At 37.7% G+C, this 22,615-nt stretch overlaps 1 protein-coding gene across 1 annotated transcript in view; it reads right to left on the reverse strand.

Moving 5' to 3' along the window:
- MEI4 (meiotic double-stranded break formation protein 4) overlaps positions 1-22,615 on the reverse strand; it is a 199,485-nt gene that overhangs the window by 159,703 nt on the left and 17,167 nt on the right. Inside the window, exon 2 of the mRNA XM_017506836.2 lies at positions 4,645-5,180. Within this exon, the coding sequence (XP_017362325.1) occupies positions 4,645-5,180 (536 nt within the window). The remainder of the gene's footprint in view (positions 1-4,644; positions 5,181-22,615) is intronic.

Consider the following 22,615-nt stretch of genomic DNA (forward strand, 5'->3'; position numbering starts at 1 on the left):
TTCATGACAGCTTCTTGCTCTGTTGCCCAGATTAGAGTGCTGTCATGTGATCTGTGCTCACTGCAACCTCTGCCTCCTGGGCTCAAGCAATCCTCCCACCTCAGACTCATGAGTAGCTGGGACTACAGGCATCCATGACCATGCCTGGCTATTATTATTCTTTTTTTTACTTTCTATAGAGACAGAGTCTTGCCATGTTGCCCAGGCTGGTCTCAAACTCCTAGGCTCAAGTGACCTGCCCGCCCCAGCTGCCCAAACTACTGGGCATACAGGGGTGAGCCCCCATGCCTTGACTGGCTTTTCCTTCTTTAAAAAAAATACAACTATGCCCAAGGATGAAATGAGCCTTAACCTTAGACTTCCTTCATATTTCCCAAGAAATATTCTCAAACAAAGCAGACTGGTTAAGTAACTGGTTAATAGTTATGACTATAAAAAATCAAAAACCCAGAGGATCAGACTGTTGGAAAGTTAGCAACGGAAGAAAAGCCTGTTATTACTGAAACAATGTCCTAACTTGCAACAGAGACACATATAACAAATATTGCTATACTTACTCTTTCCACTGGTCCCTTCCTATAGAGCTGTGCTATGTTGCATCTCTGATACAGGATTTTGAATTTGGTGAGTCCCTCCTAGACTGTCATTTTTTCTTCAATCACAGTGATTTTTGCTTAGATCATTTTGGGCAGTTTATGGATAAATCTGAAGATATGGTTCATGAAATTAATAAAATTAACTGAGCAGAATCAAATCAAAAAGTCAACATATTTTACTGGTCAATACAATTACAGCATGAGTAAATTTCAAGAAACAACTAAGGAATACACACTAGTAAAAAAAAAAAAAAATCTGATTTCACGAACCATATCTTCAGATTTATCTATAAACTGCCCGAAATGATCTAAGCAAAAATCACTGTGATTGAAGAAAAAATGACAGTCTAGGAGGGACTCACCAAATTCAAAATCCTGTATCAGAGATGCAACATAGCACAGCTCTATAGGAAGGGACCAGTGGGAAAGTAAGCAAAACCATAACATGCAAATAGTTAAATTTACAGAGGATTTTCCATGATTAAAACAGAAAGGAAAATATCCACTATGCTCTACTAAGATCATCGGTCAATTGGAAGCTGTGGCTGGGGAAAACAGTGAGACAAAAAGATGATATCCAACTTCCTAATGCATATGGAAGTACTTGATGTTAATAAGAGCTGCTGCTTAGAAAATCAGCTGATGGCATTTAAGTGTGTGAGCGTATACAAAATATAAGTTGTCACTTCTTTTCATTACTTTATTTTCAATTCAAAAATTACCTCATGTTGCTGCTACAACAAACTCAGCATTGTCTTGGGCATAGTGGAGAAAATAAGATATCACTTTCTCAACAGAAAAGTAACAAAAAGAAACATTTATTAAGTTCTTATATGATGTCAGATATTATGCTAAGTATTTAGCTCTGTGAAGTGATCACATCTATTACCTACATTTTACAGATGTAGAACTTGGAGATTAGTAAACTTGTCTAAAATCAAAGCTAGTGAATAAAAGTTTCAAAATTCTAATTCAAGCTATTGATCTCAGTGCTAAAAATGATTGAAAACTTGTTCATTTAGGTTTCTTATTTTTTGATGTAGGCATTTACCCTTATAAATTTCCTTATTACTATTTTTGCTGCATCCTATGGGTTTTGGTAAATTATGTTCTCATTTTTGTCTTGAGATACTTTGAATTTCCCTTTGATTTATTCTTTGACCAAAGTTTGTTCAAAATTATACTGTTTAGTTTCTACATTCTTGTAAATTTTACCATTTTACTTATTGTTGTTGAATTCTTATTTCATTATATTGTGGTCAGAAACATCTAGAAATATTTTGACTTTCTAAGATGGTTAAGACTTGTTTGTGACCTAAAATTTGATTTATCCTAGAGAATATTCTGTATGCACTTGAGAAAAAATGTGTATTCTTCTGCTGCTGAGTGGAAAGTTCCATATATGTCAGTTAAACCCATTTACTCTACAGTGTTGTTCAAGTCAGCTGTTTCTTTATTGATTTTTTTGTCTGGATCTTCCATCCATTATTGTAATTGAGGTATTAAAGTTCACTACAAACAATAAACTAAGCCCAAAATAAGCATAGAAAAAAAGAGAATAATAAACATTAGAGCAAAAAATTGTGAATAAGGAAACAGTTTAAAAATAAAAAAATCTAAGAGTTTGCTTTTTAAAAAGATAAAATAACTGAAAAACCCTTAGCTAGAGTAAGAAAAGAAAAAGAAGACAAAAAAAAAATCAGAAGTCAAAAAGGAGACATTATAATGGATGCCTGAGACATAAAATGGGTCATAAGGGAATTGTTTTGAACAATTACATGCCAACAATCTGGATGGCTTATAAGAAATGGGTAAATTCCTAAATACATACAACTTACCTAACCTGAGTCAGGAAGAAACAAAAAGCCACAATAGACCAGTAACAAATCAGAGGACTGAGTCAGTAATCAAAAGTCTCCCAACCAATGATCTGATGACTACACAGGTGAATCCTACCAAATACTCAAAGAGGAAATAAGACCAATCTTTATTAAACTCTTCCTGAAAATAAAAAAGGAACCACCTCCAAACACATTTTATGAAGTCAGGATTATCCTGATACCACAACCAGGAAGGCCCTACAAGAAATGAAAACTAGAGCTTTCATTTCAAACTTGTGATGGTATAGATGGTTCTATAGATGAAGTATATATTTCCTATGTCACTTGCCATTGTGTCAGCCATTGCCGAACAATTGGTCTACAGTTGAAGAACAAGTGAATGAATGGCTTTCTTGCAGGGGTAACTGCTGTAGTTGGAACCTGAGTTTTGGCAAGCCCTGCCACCATGGGCTAAATTATTCTGGGGTTCTAAATAAACATTAAAAGCAACCTGGACCACAAGGATTGCAATTCCTGCACAAGTCCTGGTGCTATGCTGGGCTCGGAGCCAGGGAACTTGGAGTGCATGAAACCTAGTGAGATACCAGCTGAGGCAACTAAGAAAGTGCTTCTGTCACCCCCTCCACCAACCCTAGGCAGCACAGCTTATACCTCCAAGACCCCTTCCATCTGCTTGAGGAAGGTGGAAGAAGGAGTAAAGAGGACTCTCATTCACAAGTTTATGTGTAGTTTATTCTACACATTCTCCTCCTTCAATTCCCAAGGCTATTCTGTTGTAGGTGTAACACATAAAAACCTCCAATACATATATGAAGGAAAGACTAGACTGGAAAAATATTTTCATCATCCAGGAACTCTGACGTGGAATATAAATGTCAGCATCTTCAAGGTTCCAAGTTACATAAAGACTGCTTAAAGTAGTTTTTAAAAAGAAAGCAAAAATATATTAAGAAGTTTAAGGAATATTAAGTATTTAAGATATTTTGATGGCTTAGAAATGGATTTTATATCCCAGATGCAACTATGGCAAATCTGATATTTAATTCCTGATTGATCACGTCAAAAAGAAAAAGATTTCCATTTTCCAGACAGAAAATTCAATATCTTTCACAAATGCCAAGAGCTTAATCATAAAATTTTCTAAAATATTGATCAAATCATACCTTAATAGGGAAGGAAAGAACAGCTGTCCATGCAACAAATTGGTTTATCAGTGCAAATTTTATCAAAATTTTGAAAACTCAGATGAAGCTCCACTGTACAAAAACACTAAATGTTGGATCATAACACTGAGGCAAATATTTAACAATGATGTATCCAAACAAACAAGGTCCAATAACCTTCTTCCTACAGTAAAATACAGCAAATAAGTTAGACAGACATTTTAGTTTTCTCTATTATATTTTTGGTAGTCAATTAAAGAGGATTAAAATGTGAAGCCATTTGCAGTTCCCCAGAAAAGGATCAGACAGCAAAGATGGCAGAAATAATATGAAAGAGAAACTCTCTACCATGTCTCAAGGGCCAAACAATGAAACAATTTCAGATTATCTCAATGTCACTTGTTAAAAAAAAAAATCCGAGTACATCTTTCTAACCCATGTTATCCCTTTCTAACCCATGTTATGTTAAATAAGAAGAAAAATATAATAAAGCTTTATATAATGGGCTCCTTAGCCAATTCACCTACATCTTCAGTGTCCATGGGGCATTTGCCACTTATAAGGGAAAGACCAAAAGAAGAGAAAAGTATTCTTCAACCTCAAGACATCTGCTAGTCAATGTCAGAAAAAGAGCAAATTCAATACAGTACAGACAATCCATCATGAGGAATTTAACACTCATAGAAGTTTGGGGTTTTTAGTGGTTATTCTCAAAAGTTTTGAGACTTTTTGAACAATAGGAAGTAGAAACAGACAAGGGAAAACATAAGAATCCAAGGGTGCTGATAATAAAGCAGAGAAAGTAATTAAAAGTAGAGAAGAACAAGATTGAAGCAAAGGCATCTTTTCAGAAAACCATGCTGCAGCAATTAGAAGCCAGAGGTGGAGACATCATGACAAACAAGAGCTGCGGACAGCTGCAAAAAAGAAGATCCAATAAGGGACTCTTTGAGCCACAAGGCTAAGGCACAACAACAGACATTACCCAAAGGGATGTTTAAATTTCTAGCATCTTTATGAATAAAAGAGGGCTTTATTACTTACCCGATTTATATGATTGTTTCCTAAAATAGCACGTAGTAGAGTTTTCTCAAATTCTTCCAACTTCTTTGAACACTCTTTAAGAATATGATTAGATAAGTTATTGTCACTGATCAGACTAGCTAAAGTACCAACAGCTTCTGTCCAAAATCTTGAAAAAGGAAGTTTGGGATTATGGTAAAAAGTGATCAGGCCATCCAGCAACTGAAAAACAGAATCAGAGACTGTGGAATAGTCTTTTTCAAAGCGGGTTAAGTCTCTTTTAAGACTACCTGATTCTGTCAAATTCTTCAGTTCAAGTAGATATTGCAAGAATTGCATGTGAGAAGACAAAGGATTTTTTAGGATAGCACAAGGTTTTTTCACAAGAGGAAGTTGTGGAAAGTGAGTAGAGGTACAGCTTTCCACAAAGTGCTGGGACAGGTTTGAAGGTTCAGTTCTCTGCTCACTTGACAAATCACACCCAGAATCTTCCATCGAAGTTAATGTACTTTCAGAACTCTTAGGTTCCTGAGCCTCCAACTGGTAAGACAGGTTTCCTGAAAAAGAAAGGAATGGAAGGATTATCTTCATGCAACTAAAATTTCTTCATGTAAAACCAGCCATTGATGTTTACCTTAAAATAAGAAACAAAGTAAATACGCATTAAACATTTAACAAGCAGTAGTGTAAAAACTGAGTAAAGAAAAAACTGTAAAAGAAATTATATAGACTGTAGAATGAGATGGGTACAAAGCAAAGGTGATTCATTCATGTATTTTCAGGTCATTATCTTTCACTCAATTATAATGCCAAGCTTAAAAGTCGCAAAGGAGAAAGCCACAACACCTGAAGGAGATCACAGTCTGGTAGTGAATCCAGTAGGTAACTACAAAGCAGTAGGGTATACCCAGACATAGAGATTTGTTTAGGGAACTATAAAATCAGGAGGACCATTGAACATCCCACCTTGTTAGATTAGTATATCCTGGAAGAGGTCATGATGGAACTACTTATAAAGTAGCAGTTCAAAGCTAAAGTTAGGAGAAGAGAGACGGCAAGAGAATTCCATACACCTAAGGGATAAGTGTAACAGCACAATACAACAGGAAAAATAATGGCATTTGTGTATGTGAGGACCCACAAGTAATCTGAGTCGTTCCCACAGAAAGCATAAGGTAAGAGACTTAAGATAAATAACGTAGAGGCCAGATCATTAAAGATAATATAAGACATACTAAGAACGTTACAATTAATCCTGTAAAGTGTAGAGTGAATTTCCAACTTCTATAGTGTAAGAACCCTTTGGAAAATGTATGCACATACACACATATCTGATATACAACTATAAATATATACAGATAATATCTACATATCTCTGTATATGTATATCACATATATGTATATGTATATATATACATCTGTATGTACATATGTGTATATATGGTATAGATCCATTAAATTATCTCTATAACCTCTAGAATGTCCTCATCTTGACTGAAAAACAGTGCATTTAGAGCTAAGTCTAATAACTTTAGGTCACTCTTTGACAGACATGCCATCATAAACACAAACAAAGTGGTGGTTGTTTTTAAAATGATTACCAGTAAAATGCACAAACCAAATTGAAAAGTTCTCATTGAATATTCTAAAGCACACACACATATCCATGAAACTAAGTATGAGAAATATGGCTGTCAGCAATGGGAACAGGAATGAGGCACTGAAATTTGTAATGCAGAAAAATGAAAGGATCTTATTTTAATTTCATCACTCTGTTGGTTATAGAAAGGGCTTATTTGAGGAGAACATAAAAAAACATTGAGAGATTAACTGAAAAGCACCTCTGTAAGTCCCAACATCGGGTGAAGAGTGGAATGAATTAAGCAGCTGCAGTGGAAGAGAAAGAAAAGGATTTACTGGGAAAATAAACACAAAATATCAACATGTAATCTGGAGATCGGCTTACTGACTGAATATAAGCAATGAAGTGGAAGTAGGAATAAATGCATCCCATGGTTCTGACTTAGATTACTAGGTAGATTATTGTGCTACCAACTGAAATAGTAAAATGATAGAAGAACTGGCTTGGGGGAGACTATAAAAAGTACAGGTTTAGTCATGTAAATTCTGAAGCAGCTGGAGAAAATCCAGTCACAGATGATCCTCTAGATGTTGGTCACATAAGCCTAAGACTGGGTAGAAAGTCTAGACTGAAAATGTATTTTAGGAGTCATCCGCGTGTAGGTGGCAGAATGGTTACAATCACTCAGAGAATACGGGCAGTAAGTAAACAGAGGATCAGAAAAAGGACCCCGAATGGGATCAATATTTGAAGGCTAGACAGAGGCATAACAGTCATTAAGAAAACAGCGAAGGAACAATTTAAAAGGTACAAGAGAAGATGACTGTGTCATACAAGTCAAGGAAATAGTTTCAGGAAGAGTTACATATATGATGCAAAAAGGTCCACCGAAACAATGAGTTGAAAAAATATCTGTTGGAATTGCTAGTTAAAACAAACAAACAAAAAAAAACACCAGTTACCTCATCCATAGCAGCTTTATCCAGAGCAGTTTTGGCCAACTGGACAGGGTGGCAGGCAGAGAACTTATTGCAATAGACTAAAGAGTAGATGAGAAGAAAGTCAGTGAAGACTGGAAGTCAGCAGAGAAAGTTAGTGAAAAACACTTCTGAGAACTTAGATCAGAAAAGCATAAAATGGATGGCAACTGCAGACAAATGTAACATGACAAATTGAGTGAAACAAGCAAATATATACTTTTTAAAAGTAGATAAGCAAAGGTTGGAGATAATGAGTAAAACAGAATGGCAGGTGAGACATGGCCCTGGATAAGAGACTGAGTCAAGGACCCCAGTAGATGGGCTGGGATCTGTAAAGCCAAAGTAAACACTTTTATTTAAGGCTGAAGGAAAGAGGATAAGAAAGTATAGGATTGTACAGAACTATTACTGGCATGTAGGAAGTTAAAGGAGATTTCACCCTACAGTCATATTTTCTTAAAGTTTGAGAAAGGGGGACAAGTAGCTGAACAGTGCACAAGAATAATGGTAAATGTGACACCTTCCACATTATCCACCATATATTCATAAATCTGATTTGTTGCTCTGGTCCTTCAGAAAAATCAGAAGCTGATGAAGTAGAATTGGAGGATTGAGCTTTAACTTAGAGTTCATTCATTTAACAAGTATCTATCATAACCATTAAAAATGTGCAGATAAATGCTTGCTAATTATCACAACAACTTCTATATGCCATGCTTACAAGAATGATAATGCAGAAAGTTCAAAAAGTAGGAGTAACAAGAACAATGATCTATCATTTCTATACTAAGCCAGGTAGACTGATTATTTTAAGTGAATAGACACTGAAAATGACTTCTCAAGACATCAACTTCATTCTTCACATAAATAAAGGGAAATATAGACTACAGTAATCAAGAAAATTATATTTTTCTTTCATGGAAGTTAAAATGGTTCAAAAAAAGAAAAGAACAATTGCATTAACTTACTTAAATTTCCATAAAAGTAAGCTTAACTTCATGTGTAATGATTTTAAGAAAAACTCACAAAATGAATACTTCAATGGATAAATTGGGAAGCAAAAAGGCAATTGCTAGTTTTTCTCTTTACTCCTCACTGCCATGCCTTTTGACAAGCCACATCCACTCCATCTCATCCCCTTCAGGCAGGACAAGTACAAATTTGAGGAGTATTTCTACCCATGTACGCTATGGGGACAGTAACACACAAAATTCACCGCCATTCTTACTGGCTACTTTATTTCTATACCATCAGAAAAATGTCATCATAGCATATGTTAGAAATGCTAATATGGAAAAACAAAGAAGAATCTCCTTTGAGTGCTCTAAAGGAATGCTTTAACACCACCACACAGGACTACGCTGGGATTTTACACAATATGGCTTCCAGTGTTAAAGTCCAGATGAGCAGATCACGAGGTCAGGAGGTCAAGACCAGCCTGGCCAACATGGTGAAACCTCGTCTCTACTAAAAATACAAAAATTAGCCAGGTGTGGTGGCATGCACCTGTAATTCCAGCAACTTGAGAGGCTGAGGCAGGAGAATTGCTTGAACATGGGAGGTGGAGGTTGCAGTGAACGGTTATCACGCCACTGCACTCCAGCCTGGGTGACAGAGCAAGACTTCGTCTTAGAAAAAAAAAAGTTATAATAAACAAAACCTAAAGAGTCCATCTATGATATTCTAAGTCCCTCTTACACACTGGATCCTATAGACTTTCTATTTCATTTTGCTGAATGCTTAACCCTTCCATTTTATTTCCGTTTTTAAGGTTCACCTTGATCCCATTTACCATTTTACAGTGATGTCAAGTATACTCAACAAAATAGAGATGGGATCCACCTGTCATACATCATGCCCTAGAAATACCCACACCAAGATCAACAGTAAATCTGTGTATTTTGAGCTGCCTCTCAAAATTATTCACATTCACATCAGCAGTTTGTTTTTGTTTTTTTATAACATGTTGTCTCATTTGTTGCCCAGGCTCATCTCAAATCCAGATTCTTGCCCTAAAGGGATCCTTCCACTTCAGTCTCCCCAGTCGCTGAAATTACAGGTGACACCCACTGTGGCCAGTCACATGAATTCTTGATCCCTTTTCCTACTTATTTCTACATTCCCTTCCTCACCCATAAAATTATACCCGTTGATATGCTTTGGTTCTGTGTCCGCACTTAAATCTCATCTCAAAGTGTAATTCCCAGGTATCAAGGGAGGTACCTGGTGGGAGGTGATTGGATCATTGGGGTGATTACCCCCATGTTGTTTTCTCTCTCTCTCTCTCTCTCTCTCCCCCTCACCTGCTGCATGTAACACATGCCTGCTTCTCCTTCCACCATGATTGTGGTTCCCTGAGGCCTCCCCAGCCATGTGGAAATGTTAGTAAATTGAATCTCCTTACCCAGTCTTGGGAAGTTCTTTACAGCAGTGTGAAAAAGAACTAATACAGGAAATTGGTACTGCAGAGAGTGGGGCACTGCTATAAAGATAACCTGAAAATCTGGAAGCAACTTTGGAACTGGGTAACAGGCAGAGACTGAAAATGTTTTAAGAGCTCAGAAGAAGACAGGAAGATGTTGGAAAGTTTGGAACTTTCTTAAGACCTGTTAAATGATTTTGACCAAAATGCTGATAGTGGTGTGGACAGTAAAGTCCAGGCTGAAGTGGTCTCAGGTGGAGATGAGGAATTTATTGGGAAATGGAGTAAAAGTCACCCTTGCTATGCTTTAACAAAGAGACTGGCGGCACTTTGCCCCTGCCCTAGAGATCTGTGGAACTTTGAACTTCAGAGAGGTGATTTAGGGAATCCAGAGGAAGAAATTTCTAAGCAGCAAAGCATTCAAGAGGTGACAGAGCATAAAAGTTAAGAAAATTTGCAGCCTGACCATGTCTTAGAAAAGAAAAACCTATTTTCTTGGGAGAAATTCAAGCCAACTGCAAAAATTTGCATAAATAATCAGGAGTCCAATGTTAATTTTGACAACAATAGGGAAATGTCTCCAGGGACGTCAGAGACCATAAAGGCAGAACCTCCCATCCAGGTCCCCAGGCCTAGTAGGATAAAATGGCATCTTGGGTTGGGCCTAAGACCACATGCCTGCTCTGTGAAGCCTAAGGACTTGGTGCCCTACATCCCAGCCACTATAGCTCCAGTTGTGGCTGAAAGAGGCCAAGGTAAAGCTTGGGCTCTTGCTTCAGAGGGAGCAAGCCCCAAGCAGCTTTCATATGGCATTGAGCCTGGGAGTGCACAGCCACTGCCTAGATTTCAGATGATATACAGAAATGCCTGGATGTCCAGGCAGAAGTCAGCTACAGGGGCACAGCCCTCATGGAGAACCACTGCTATGGCAATGCAGAAGGGAAATGTGGGGTTGGAGCCAAAGCACAGAGTCCCCACTGGGGCAATGCCTAGTGGAGCTGAGAGAAGAAGGCTACTGTTGTCCAGACCTCAGAATAGTAGATCCACCAAGGGCTTCCACTATGTGCCTGGAAAAGCCATAGGCACTCAATGCCAGCCCATGAAGGAGCTGCCGAAGGCCATGGCACCCCTTGCATCAGCAGATGCAAGACATGGAGTCAAAGGAGACCATCTCAGAGCTTCAGGATTTGACTGCCCCACTGGATTGTGGACTTGCATGGGGCTTGTAGCCCCCTTTGATTTGGCCAATTTCTCCCATTTGGAACAAGAACATTTACCCAATGCCTGTACCCCCATTGTATCTTGGAAGTAACTAACCTGCTTTTGATTTTACAGGTTCATAAGTGAAAGGAATTTGCCTTCTCTCAGATGAGACATTGGACTACGAACTTTTGAGTTAATGCTGAAATGGGTTAAGACTTTGGGGGCTGTTAGAAGGGCATGATTGTATTTTGAAATGTGAGAAGGCTATGAGATTTGAGAGGGACCAGGGGTGGAATAATATGGATTGGCTCTGTGTCCCACCCAAATCTCATCTTGAACTGTAATCTCCATGTGTCAAGGGAGGAACCTGGTAGGAGGTGATTGGATCATAAGGGTGGTTTCCTCCAAGCTGTTCTCATGGTAGTGAGTGAGTTCTCTTGAGATCTGATGGTTTTATAAGGGACTCATCCCCCTTTGCTCTCTCACCTGCTGCCATGTAAGACAAGCCTACATCCCTTTCTGCCATGATGGTGGGTTTCCTGAGGGCTCCCTAGACATGTGGAACTATGAGTCAATTAAACTTCTTTTCTTTATAAATTACCCAGTCTCCAGGCAGTCCTTTCTTTCTGAGATGGAATCTTCAGTCTTACTCTGTCTCCCAGGCTGAAGTGTGCAGTGGCACAATCTCGGCTCACTACAACTTCTGCCTGCTGGGTTCAAGTGTTTCTCCTGCCTCAACCTCCCTAATAGCTGGGATTACAGGTGTGTGCCACCATGCCCAAATCATTTTTATATTTTTAGTAAAGATGAAGTTTCACCAGGAGTTCGAATTCCTGACATCATGTGATCTCATTTGCCTTGGACTCCCATAATGCTGGGATTACAGGTGTGAGCCACCATACTCAGCCTCAGGCAGTTCTTTATAACAGTGTGAAAAACAACTAATACACTCACAGAACCAAATGTCAAAAGGGTAATTTTTTCTGAACTCTCTACAAGCCCATAAACTTTATAGAACTGAACAAATCATCTTCATGCATCGCACATAAAAACATACAATTTATGTTTGCCCTTCGAGTTGTACATTTCAGCGAATATTGTGATCCCTCCTACCAATAGGCCCAGAGTAAAAAACCATCCTTGGCTCCTTTCTCTCTTCTACCCTCCACATACAATGAAAGCACTATGTTATGCTGATTATAACTTCTACGCGTGTATTACGGATTTTCAGAGAAACTGAAATATATATATTCACACACACACCACACACACACACACACACACACACACACACACGCAAATGCCATATATGTTAAGAAACTGACTTGAACAATTGGCTGAAGCAATTGTAGAGGCTGAGACGTACCAAGATCTGTAGTGAGCAAGCTGGAGACCCAGAGTACCATTTCTAGTCCAAAAACCAGCAGACTTAAGACCTAAGAGCCGATGTTGCAGTTTGAGTGTGAAAGCAGGATAAAACCCATGTCCCAGCTCAAGGCATTCAAGCAAGAGGAGCTCCCCCTTACTTATGGAAGGGTTAACTTTTTCTTTTCTACTCAGGGCTTCAACTTATTGGATGAGGCCAACCTACATCTGGGAAGTAATCTGCTTTACTCAGTCTACCAGTTCAAATAATCTTATCCAAAAACACGTTTTCAAACACACAGAATGATGTTTGATCAAGTATCTGCATACTCCATGACCCATCAAGTGGACACATAAAATTAACTGTCATAACATATATATCTGAATCTGTCCTTCCCTAGTCCCTTCCACCACTTTAATCCATACTATTATGATTTCTTGAACTGATTAACACAATTACCTCACCTAGTTGATGACTGGCTTCTGGTTCTGTCCTCCTCTAGGCCACACTCTAGACCAATCTCAGAGTCACCCTGCTAAAATACCACTTTGATAATAGAAATTCTGTCCTTAAAGTCTCCCAGAGGCTACCCATACCTTACAAAACACAATCTTCCATGTCCCTCAGTTTTGCCAACAAAGCCTTTCACTGTGTGGCCCCTTCCTTCTTCTCCAACCTTACCTCTACTCTCAGCCTTATTTACATGCAAACAACTTTAAACTCCTTACAGTTCACCAAAACACGCCAAACTAATCAACGTAACTATTTACATCATTTTTTTCCCATCTGGTATGTTATTATACCATAATCTAGAGATGTAATGATTTTTCAAACCCTGCTTCAAATTTTCTGTGAAACCATCCCTGCTCTCTCCAGGCACAGAATATATCTCCCCTGTCTATGCTGTCCTGTACCTCCTTACACATAATTCTATTACTATACTCATTAATCTGTTTTAAGGGAATTAGTGACTCCCTATTGTAAAGAGGAGGTTCTTAATGGCAGACACAGAGTTTATTTGGTGGGTATTACTGTTGTTTGATGCCTTGTCTCCTACATAATTGGTAGTCTGAATACACATATATATCTATTTTTTCAACATATACATGTTCAATATTATATATAAACAGATATATACGTGTATGCATATACACATAAACAAAGGTTGAAATCAAATAAAATATCTTCAAATGCACTGAAATAACATCACAGGCATACATAATTTGTTAGTACCATCTATGATTTCCCAGCATTAATAATAATCACTCACATGTACAGATGCTTTAAATTGGACAATTTGAAAGTAATGTTTATGCCACCTGGTGGTCAAACAGGAAATGCTATTTTAAAATATTTCATAATTCATAATTTGATATGACAGGGTTTCAGCTTAAAGAAATTGACTTCTGCCTCTAGAAAGATATATGTCAGCACATTGCAAAGCATTTTTGAGAAATCATGACAAAAGGCTTCAACTGCAATAACACTGGGAGACTTCAACACCTCACTGATAGTATTAGACAGATCATTAAAGCAAAAATTAACAAAGATATGGAGGACCCAAGCTAAGCACTGGATCAAATTGATCTGATAGACATCTATAGAACTCTCTATCCAAACACAACAGAATATACATTCTTTTCATCACTACATGGCACATACTCTAAAATCGATCACATAATCAAACATAAAACACTCCTTGGCAAATGCAAAAGAACTGAAATCATAACAGCCACTCTCTCAGACCACAGTGCAATTAAAGTAGAATTTAAGAATAAGAAAAAAACTCAAAACCATATAATTACTTGAAAACTGAATAACCTGCTCCTGAATGACTCTGGGGTAAATAGTGTGATTAAGGTAGAAATCAAAAAATTCTTTGATACTAATGAGAACAAAGATACAACATACCAGGATCTCTGGGAAACAGCTAAGGCAGTGTTAGGAGGGAAAATTATAGCACTAAACATCAACATCAAAAAGTTAGAAAGATCTCAGTTTAATAACCTAACATCGCAACTAGCAGAATTAGAGAACCAAGAGCAAACCAATCCCAAAGCTAGCAGAAGACAAGAAATAACCAAAATCAAAGCTGAACTAATAGAGACTGAGACAAAAAAAAATTCAAAAGATAAATAAATCCAGGAGTCGGTATTTTGAAAAAAATTTTTTTTAATTTTAAGTTCTTGGATAGATGTGCAGAACATGCAGGTTTGTCACATAAGTATACATGTGCCATGGTGGTTTGCTGTACCTCTCAAACCATCATCTAGGTTTCAAGCATGCATTAAGTATTTGTCCTAATGCTCTTCCTCCCCTTGCCCTCTACCCCCTGACAGGCCCCAGTGTGTGATGTTCCCCTTCCTGTGTCCATGTGTTCTCATTGTTCAATTTCCACTTATAAGTGAGAACACACAGTATTTGGTTTTCTGTTCCTGTGTTAGTTTGCTAAGAATGATGGCTTCCAGTTTTATCCATGTCCCTACAAAGAACATGAACTCATTCTATTTTATGGCTGCACAGTATTCCATAGTGTATATCTTCCAACAAGCAATTGGGAAAGGCTTCCATATTTAATAAATGGTGCTGAGAAAACTGACTAGCCATATGCAGAAACCTGAAACTGGACCTCTTCCTTACACCTTACACAAAAAAATTAGATCAAGATCAATAAAAGACTTAAAACCCAAAACCATAAAACCCTAGAAGAAAACCTAGGCAATACAATTCAGGACATAGGCATGGGTGAACACTTCATGACCAAAACACCAAAAGCAACTGCAACAAAAACCAAAACTGACAAACAGGATCTAATTAAACTAAAGAGCTTCTGCACAGCAAAAGAAACTATCATCATTATGAACAGACAATCTACAGAATGGGAGAAAATTTTTGCAATCTATCAATCTGACAAAGGTCTAACATCCAGAGTCTACGAGGAACTTACATTTACAAGAAAAGAACAACCCCATCAAAAAGTGGGCAAATGATATGAACAGATAATTATCAAAAGAAGACATTTATGCAGCCAACAAACATATGAAAAAAAGCTTATTATCACTGGTCATTAGAGAAATGCAAAGCAAAACCACAATGCAATACCATCTCACTCCAGTTAGAAAGGCAATAATTAAAAAGTCAGGAAAAGTAAACAAACATATGAGAAAAAAGCTTATTATCACTGGTCATTAGAGAAATCCAAATCAAAACCATAATGAGATACCATTGCATACCAGTTAGAATAGTGATTATTAAAAAGTCAGGAAACAACAGTTGCTGGAGAGGATGTGGAGAAACAGGAACACTTTTACACCGTTGGTGGGAGTATAAATTAGTTCAACCATTGTGGAAGACAGTGTGGCAATTCCTTAAGGATCTAGAACCAGAAATACCATTTGACCCAGCAATCCCATTACTGGGTATACACCCAAAGGATTATAAATCATTCTACTATAAAGACACATGCACACCTATGTAATTGCAGCACTACTCACAATAGCAAAGACTTAGAACCACCCCAGTTGCCCATCAATGATAGGCTGGATAAAGAAAATACTGCTAAAATAGATACAGTACTAAATAGACTAAAAGAGAGAAGAGCCAAATAAAAATCAGTTCATTTATTCCATTCTAGCAATTTGCATCATTCTTCCAACTTTGAATATACCAAAAGAGATAGCACGCTCAAATGCATAAAATTATAAACTAATGAGATGGTTTGTTTTAGCTGAATTGTCTTCACTGCCTGAGCTTCAAAAAAACAACACAGCATGTTTGTGGGTCAGCTGGGCACAAAACTATTTGACCATACAATTCCCCTTGCCTTTAGGTGTTCAACTCTCTACTTTCCTGGTTGTCCTTTCTCTCTAAGCCATCCTTTAACTCTCCAACACAAACCTTTCTCCTTGCTATGCTTTTGGTACTAGCCCTCATTCCAGCTTTGTGGATGTCCCCATCTTTCCCACTGTCTCAAATAATTTCTTTAGGCAAATGACTCTCTTAACTGTTATCTGTATTCCTAATCCTGACACCTCTCTCAAGTTCAAGTCACCAGGTTTCCTTGCTTGCTTCTATCTCACTATGACTTGACTTTCAGGTCTCACTATGACCTGAAACCTCATTTGTTCAAAAAAAAAAAAAAAATCACCATTTCCACTTACACTTGGTACAAACTTCCTGCTAGTACCGCTACTACCCTCCAGTCTCCAGGGTTTGAAGCCTGAGAGTCAACCTTGACTTATTCCTTGACCCCCATATACATTCCACGGACAGATGATATTGACCCTATCTCCTCCTTCTTTCCTTGTTCCCATTTGGGGCCTTTGCATTAATCCTTCCCTCTGCCTGGGATGCTCTCCTCACTCCCACCCCAGTAGTCTCAAGACTTATTCCTGGCTATCATTCAAGCATCTCTTTCAATGTCCCTTCTTCAGAAAGGTCTCTCTGGTCACCTAATCTCTATCACATCATCCAGTTTTAATTCTCTAAATATTACTACCACTTCCTGATCATTTCCTAATGGTATATTCTGTCCATGCCCTTAGGAATGTGCACTCCTTAAGTGTCCTGGACTCCCTGATTTATTGCTATATCCCAGAGCCTTTATTGTTGAGTAAGAGCTCAATATTTCTCAACAACTAAAAATAGCAGCACCTGTTTTATTTTCATGCCAAAGTAATTACATGTAAAACCTGAGCTGTAACAGTGATATCTGTGTTTCCAATCTCTTCCCTCTCCCAAACAATTATAGACAGTGATGCCTAATTACTCCTCCTAAATAACCTTATCCTTCAGATAACCTAAAGAAATCACTTATGGCAAGTATACTGTCTTAGACATTCATAGCACATACTCAACAAATGTTGTTTCCCCTTTATTTTCCTGCTGAAAAATCCTTAAAAGGTCACTCACTGCCTACAGAATGCGGCATGTTTTCCACTGGCTGTCACACCTTTTCTTAATAGGCTTTAACCTAGTTTGCCATCTTATTTTCTAGAACACCTCTTTATGCCCTGTATACCACAGTCAAATTACACCTTTTGCCAGTATATTCCTCTATCTATACTTTACATTGTTCCTACTTGCTTAAATAGCCTCGTACCCACAGCTCTCTAAGCAACTTCCTTCAAAAAGACTTTTAAAAATCCTGTTCTCTAAGACAAAATAATTACTTTCTCTCTCTCCTCTGATCACTAGTATCTTTCTTTGGATTACCCAGTCTCATTGGGTTTAATTAATGACGTGATCTTCCTCTCACTAGAATGTGTGATGCTATGGGCAGGACTTAAACTTTATCTTTCTGTATTTTCTACACTGTTTTGTACCTTACAAACACTGAATTAAAAGGGACTGAATAAATGACCAAAATAATTGCTCTGAAAGAAAAGAGTTAGTAGAGAAACACTAGGAACTGATAAGAGGAACCATCTCTCTTTGGATTCCATTAATGGTCAAAAACTTGCAGTATAGTAAAAAGTAAAAAGCATAGTCCTAATTCCATTTCCTAACAAACAGGAAGTGTCAAGATGAGAGAAGGCAAACACTTAATATTGTGATGTCAATATCACACACAGCCCTACTGAATAAGGCCAAAGCCATGATGAAACAATCTGCTACAAAGCGAAACAATGATTCCACCTGCATAATTTCCATTCATCAATGCATGAATGCTACCACGAGGAATTGGTACAAACAATAAAATTACTTAAGTCAGCAATACACCCAACTCAGTGCCCCTCATACACTGTGCATGCCAAACCACACAGCTCTCTCCACAATCTAGCCCCAATTACCTTTCCTCTTGAAATCTCGCAAAACTCGTATCTCTCCTTGAACAAGCCTTTCTCCTAGAGAATTTGCCTGATTTTGTTTCCCACCAAGACCCTTCTTTGACCTCAGCTTTTGGCCACAGAGTTCTAATTGCTCATGTTACCTTTAAGCTACGTTGGTCCCCTGAGCCTCCCTTGACAGGCAACTCAGGTTGATATTTGTTTCTACCATGTGTCTACCTCACTCTCATTACTGAAAATCAGATGCACTGAGATCTTATACCCAATGCAATGTTTCCTTAACTTACATTATCGTAAGAAGAAAAATACTAAAATTAATTATTTCTAAGCATAGGCATTCAGAGTTTCCTAGGGAAGGTTTCAGAAAACTGTCTTTTAAGTAAATATTCAGGAATTTTCACAACTGTATGTTCTCTACATTGTTTGTACCCTATAAATGCTGAATAAAAATGGGGTAAATAATTGAAGAAGTCCCTGAAGTATCTCTTTGCTCTACTCCCAAACTCATGCACTCAGTCTGCATTACCTGTTTATTGCTGGATTCGAGGCCGCTAAGTCATTATAATGAGAGATCTTACATCTCTGGTTTTCATTCTTGCCTGCACATTGGAGTGACTTAGGGTTTTTTTTTTTTTTTTTTTTTTTGAAAACACCAATACTAGCCCACACCCTATGCCAAATACATCAGAATCTCTGGGTGTAAAATACAGATACTACTATCTTTTAACGCTCCTAGATGATTCCAGTGTGAGACACATTATCTTATATTAACCCATTTTTATGCCTGAGGTCGCAACTTTTTGAATCTTGAAGACCTTGGCAATGACCTCGAGCAGTAGGATATACCTAACTCCCACCTGCTTAGCATTCCAATAAGGGAACACTAGACATAAATGGGCTGTGTTTATACTACTATTCTTTAGCAGAGAATTGGGATATGTCCCATTTCTGCCATTTTCACTCTCACCTTTGTGACTCCCAGAATGTCTTCCTACTTCCTCTCTCGGAGTCCATGTTAATTTCTTTTTAATCTTTCAAAGTTCAGCTGGAGCTCTGCTCTCTTTTCAGGGCTTCTCTTCACTTATTTTCTGTTTTGCAAAAGTGGAGCCTTATATGTTCTAACAGTCCCATCCCACCTTATGCTAATCCATTATCACTACCCTTATGGGCACAGTCCTATTATATCCACTCTCAGTGCCATCCCATTCTCCATACAGCAGCCAGAGCAAGAAGTTTAAAGCTCCTCATTAATGTCCTACCCCCTGGAACAAGCCTTGCCTCCGCCCCCTCTTTGGCCTCATCACTCACCCTATATTCCTTACTCTGTGTTCCACAGCCACATTGGCCCGTTCCTGCTCAATGAACTTTCTGCCTCAGGCCAACTTGGATGGCTCCACTCCTTCAGAAGTCAACTCAAACATTCCCTTCTGAATAAGGACTTCCTGATGATCCAGTCTAAATTAGTAGCCCTGCTCTATCTCCAGGTACTCCATTACTTCAACCTGGCTTATTTTATTAACACCTTTTAAAACCCAGTTTTCTTGCTTATGAGTTTACTTTTTAAAGTATATATCCTCCATGTAAAAATAAATCATATCACTTTTGTCTTGTTCCTGGTAAACCTGCAGAAACGAAGAGTTTTGGTTGAATAAAGAAATGAATCAATTAACCAATGAACAAATGAACATGAATCTAATTCAAGACAAAATTATATGCATCATGTGTACTATCTCTACACGTGACTACTTTAGGAGAGAGCATACCTTTCTAACCACACCATAAGTTCCTAATGAGTAACAAGCAGACGCTTTCTTCTTTTCCAATCTTTAGAACTGGGCCAGTATCATACACTTAAGTACCTATTAATTATTTTGGCTATTTAGAACAGCCTCATCATTGTATTGAAAAATATTTTTTAACTTTCAGTTACCTATATAATCATCCAACCAATAAATATCTCCCTAAATTGAATGTTTACTATATCATGCCTGAACAAGTACAACAAGTCTGCAATTTTAATTCACCTTCCAATTCTTCCATCTTTCACTTCCTCTCTGAATCACATTCATTTTACTAGGTACTACACAACTTATAAATCTTAAAATTACAGGCTCTGCCTGTATGTGGCCATTGATTTGTCCAATAGGGAGCCAAGCATATTTTTCTCTAACTAATGTACATCTGTTGAGATAAAAGAGACAGATATCTCAATCAGGAAACTTCGGTGAGGATGCTGCAAGTCTGAGCTGCTTCTCTAGGGATAAGGCCTTACTGTGACCAGAAAATTTTTTAAAGCTGGCCTTATATAGGATTATGGTTTATGGATTATGGTTTCAAAATTTAAATTTTTTTTTTTTACATCTGACACATCAAAACCCATCCAGGAAATGCAGGCTTTGTTTAAAAGCTATCAGAAAGTTCACTGTGAAAAACCAGAATCAGGTATTTTCTAAAACTTTACTGACAATCACAGATACCAATGAAACTGCTTTCTATAAGAAGACACGAAAGCACAAACTTCAGAAAATTACAGTAATTACTATATTTTGCTAGCATTACTTAAAATATAATCGTGGTGGGCAATACTATCTTCCAACACCTTCTTCTTATTTATTGTGGCATCAATAGTGCAGACTGCCCATGGGAACTGCTAAACAAATATCTTCAAATAACTTAGCCATCTCCAAGGAAATAATCCCATTAGTCCTAGAGTACATAAAACATTCATAAAATCCCCTTTAATCTTCACATGTGATGATTATTGATAGTGTTTCTCCCAAGTGCTGAAGATTATAATATAGGCCATAATATGCATCAGTCGTCCTATTACGCTTTTCAAGGTCTTGATGTATTTACCTGCTGTTCCCCCAGGGGACAGGGAGTCCCCATAAATTCTGTTGATCCAAGTAGGCGGACTCTGTTCTGACCTTCACTAACCCTGGAGGGCCCAAAATCTCCACTCACATCTGAGAGACCCTCTCCCTTTTATGTGGAGGTATCACCCCAAAAGAAGTCTAACAATGGAAACTGCAGGTACCAAAAAAATTATAATTTTTGGCTCATTAAACACGTCACCTTTCCCTCCCAAGAGTAGTTTTAGTCCTTATAAACAACAAAGTAATTCAATAGCATATACATACATCACTGTTGGATGAAGCTTTTTCTTTAAAGCACTAGTTTCAAAATCTTGAATCCCTTTTGAGCACTAATTTTTATTCTTTCCTACAGCTAGTCAGTTATTAAATAAGCCGCATAATTTTCTTCTGTTACAAAATGCACCACACTGAAACCTTTACCCTTGCTGGCATCCTAGTCCATTCTCTTCTCATCATGCTTAGAATACACCCATCTTCTCCTACTAGACTTTTCTGCTTTAGTTCATCTCTCCTACATCCCACACACAACTGGTATAGATTTTACACCAATCGTATTACACAGTCCTTTAATGTCTCCCCTCTGTTTTCTGTCTTAGGGCAAACATCATAAGAACAATCATATTTTCTGCCCTGGACATACTAAATCCAAACCTCAGGATGTTCTTCCCTTCCTGGTTGTATAAACCCCTTCTTATTGATGCTCTATGTTTCCTTGTTTACCTGCTGTCTCTTCTCTGAAAATTCCTAAGCATATGTCCGCAGTTTTCTTTCCATTAATATTCTATGAAACTCACTGATAGTCTCAGGTGTTTGGATCTTCCATATATATGCTACTTCTTTCAACAAAGATGTGAGTAAGCAAGTGACCTCCTGGTCACTTTGATGGACAGTCATCAGTTTCTACCTTGCTTGACATCTCATCTATTTCCTCATTCTGAAAATATTCTCGTTGTTCAACTTCCACTTATGAGTGAGAACATGCAGTGTTTGGTTTTCTGTTCCAGAACTTAAAGTAAAATAAAATAAAATTCTCTTCACTTGGTTTTTATGAACCTCCCTTTCCCAAAATTATGCTACTAATTCACCTTTTCTAGTTACATTTTGACAACTTTTATTCTCACCATTGTTTACCATTTCAAATGAATTCTACCCTTGCCCAAGTTACTCCCTTTTCTTGCCAATGCCAGGGCAATGAATTTTTTATTTTTATTTTTATTTTTTTTTGTATTTTAGTAGAGATGGAGTTTCACCATGTTGGCCAGGATGGTCTCGATCTCCAGATCTCTTGATCCACCCACTTCAGCCTCCCAAAGTGCTGGGATTACAGGCATGAGCCACCATGCCCAGTCTCTTGAATTCCTAACTGGTCTCTGCACATTCAGTCTCGCCCCTGGCAAATTTGTCTCAGGATGGAGCCCAGTGAGTGGTCTTTTCAATTGCAAATCTAATTGTATCACTCATCTGCTGAAAATACTACAATAAAAACTGCATTTTTTTCAAGCACACAGGTAATTCTAATGTGCAGTGAAGTTTGAGAACAACTCCTCTAACCATATTCACTTCCAAATCTTGTGGTATTCTTTAATCCAGAATACTTTCTCACCTTTCAAAACTCAGCTATCCTGAATATTATTCAATCTTCAGATTTTATTTTAAATGCTTCTCCTCAAGAAGGCTGTCTCTGATATTCTATATCAGATCTGATTCCCCTGTAATTGGTTCCCATGAAACCTGTTAATATATGTTAACCATCTGTTTTCGTCCTTTGACTCTA

Source organism: Cebus imitator, unplaced genomic scaffold (assembly GCF_001604975.1).
Source record: "Cebus imitator isolate Cc_AM_T3 unplaced genomic scaffold, Cebus_imitator-1.0 Scaffold363, whole genome shotgun sequence".
In the NCBI taxonomy this organism is placed as follows: domain Eukaryota; kingdom Metazoa; phylum Chordata; class Mammalia; order Primates; family Cebidae; genus Cebus; species Cebus imitator.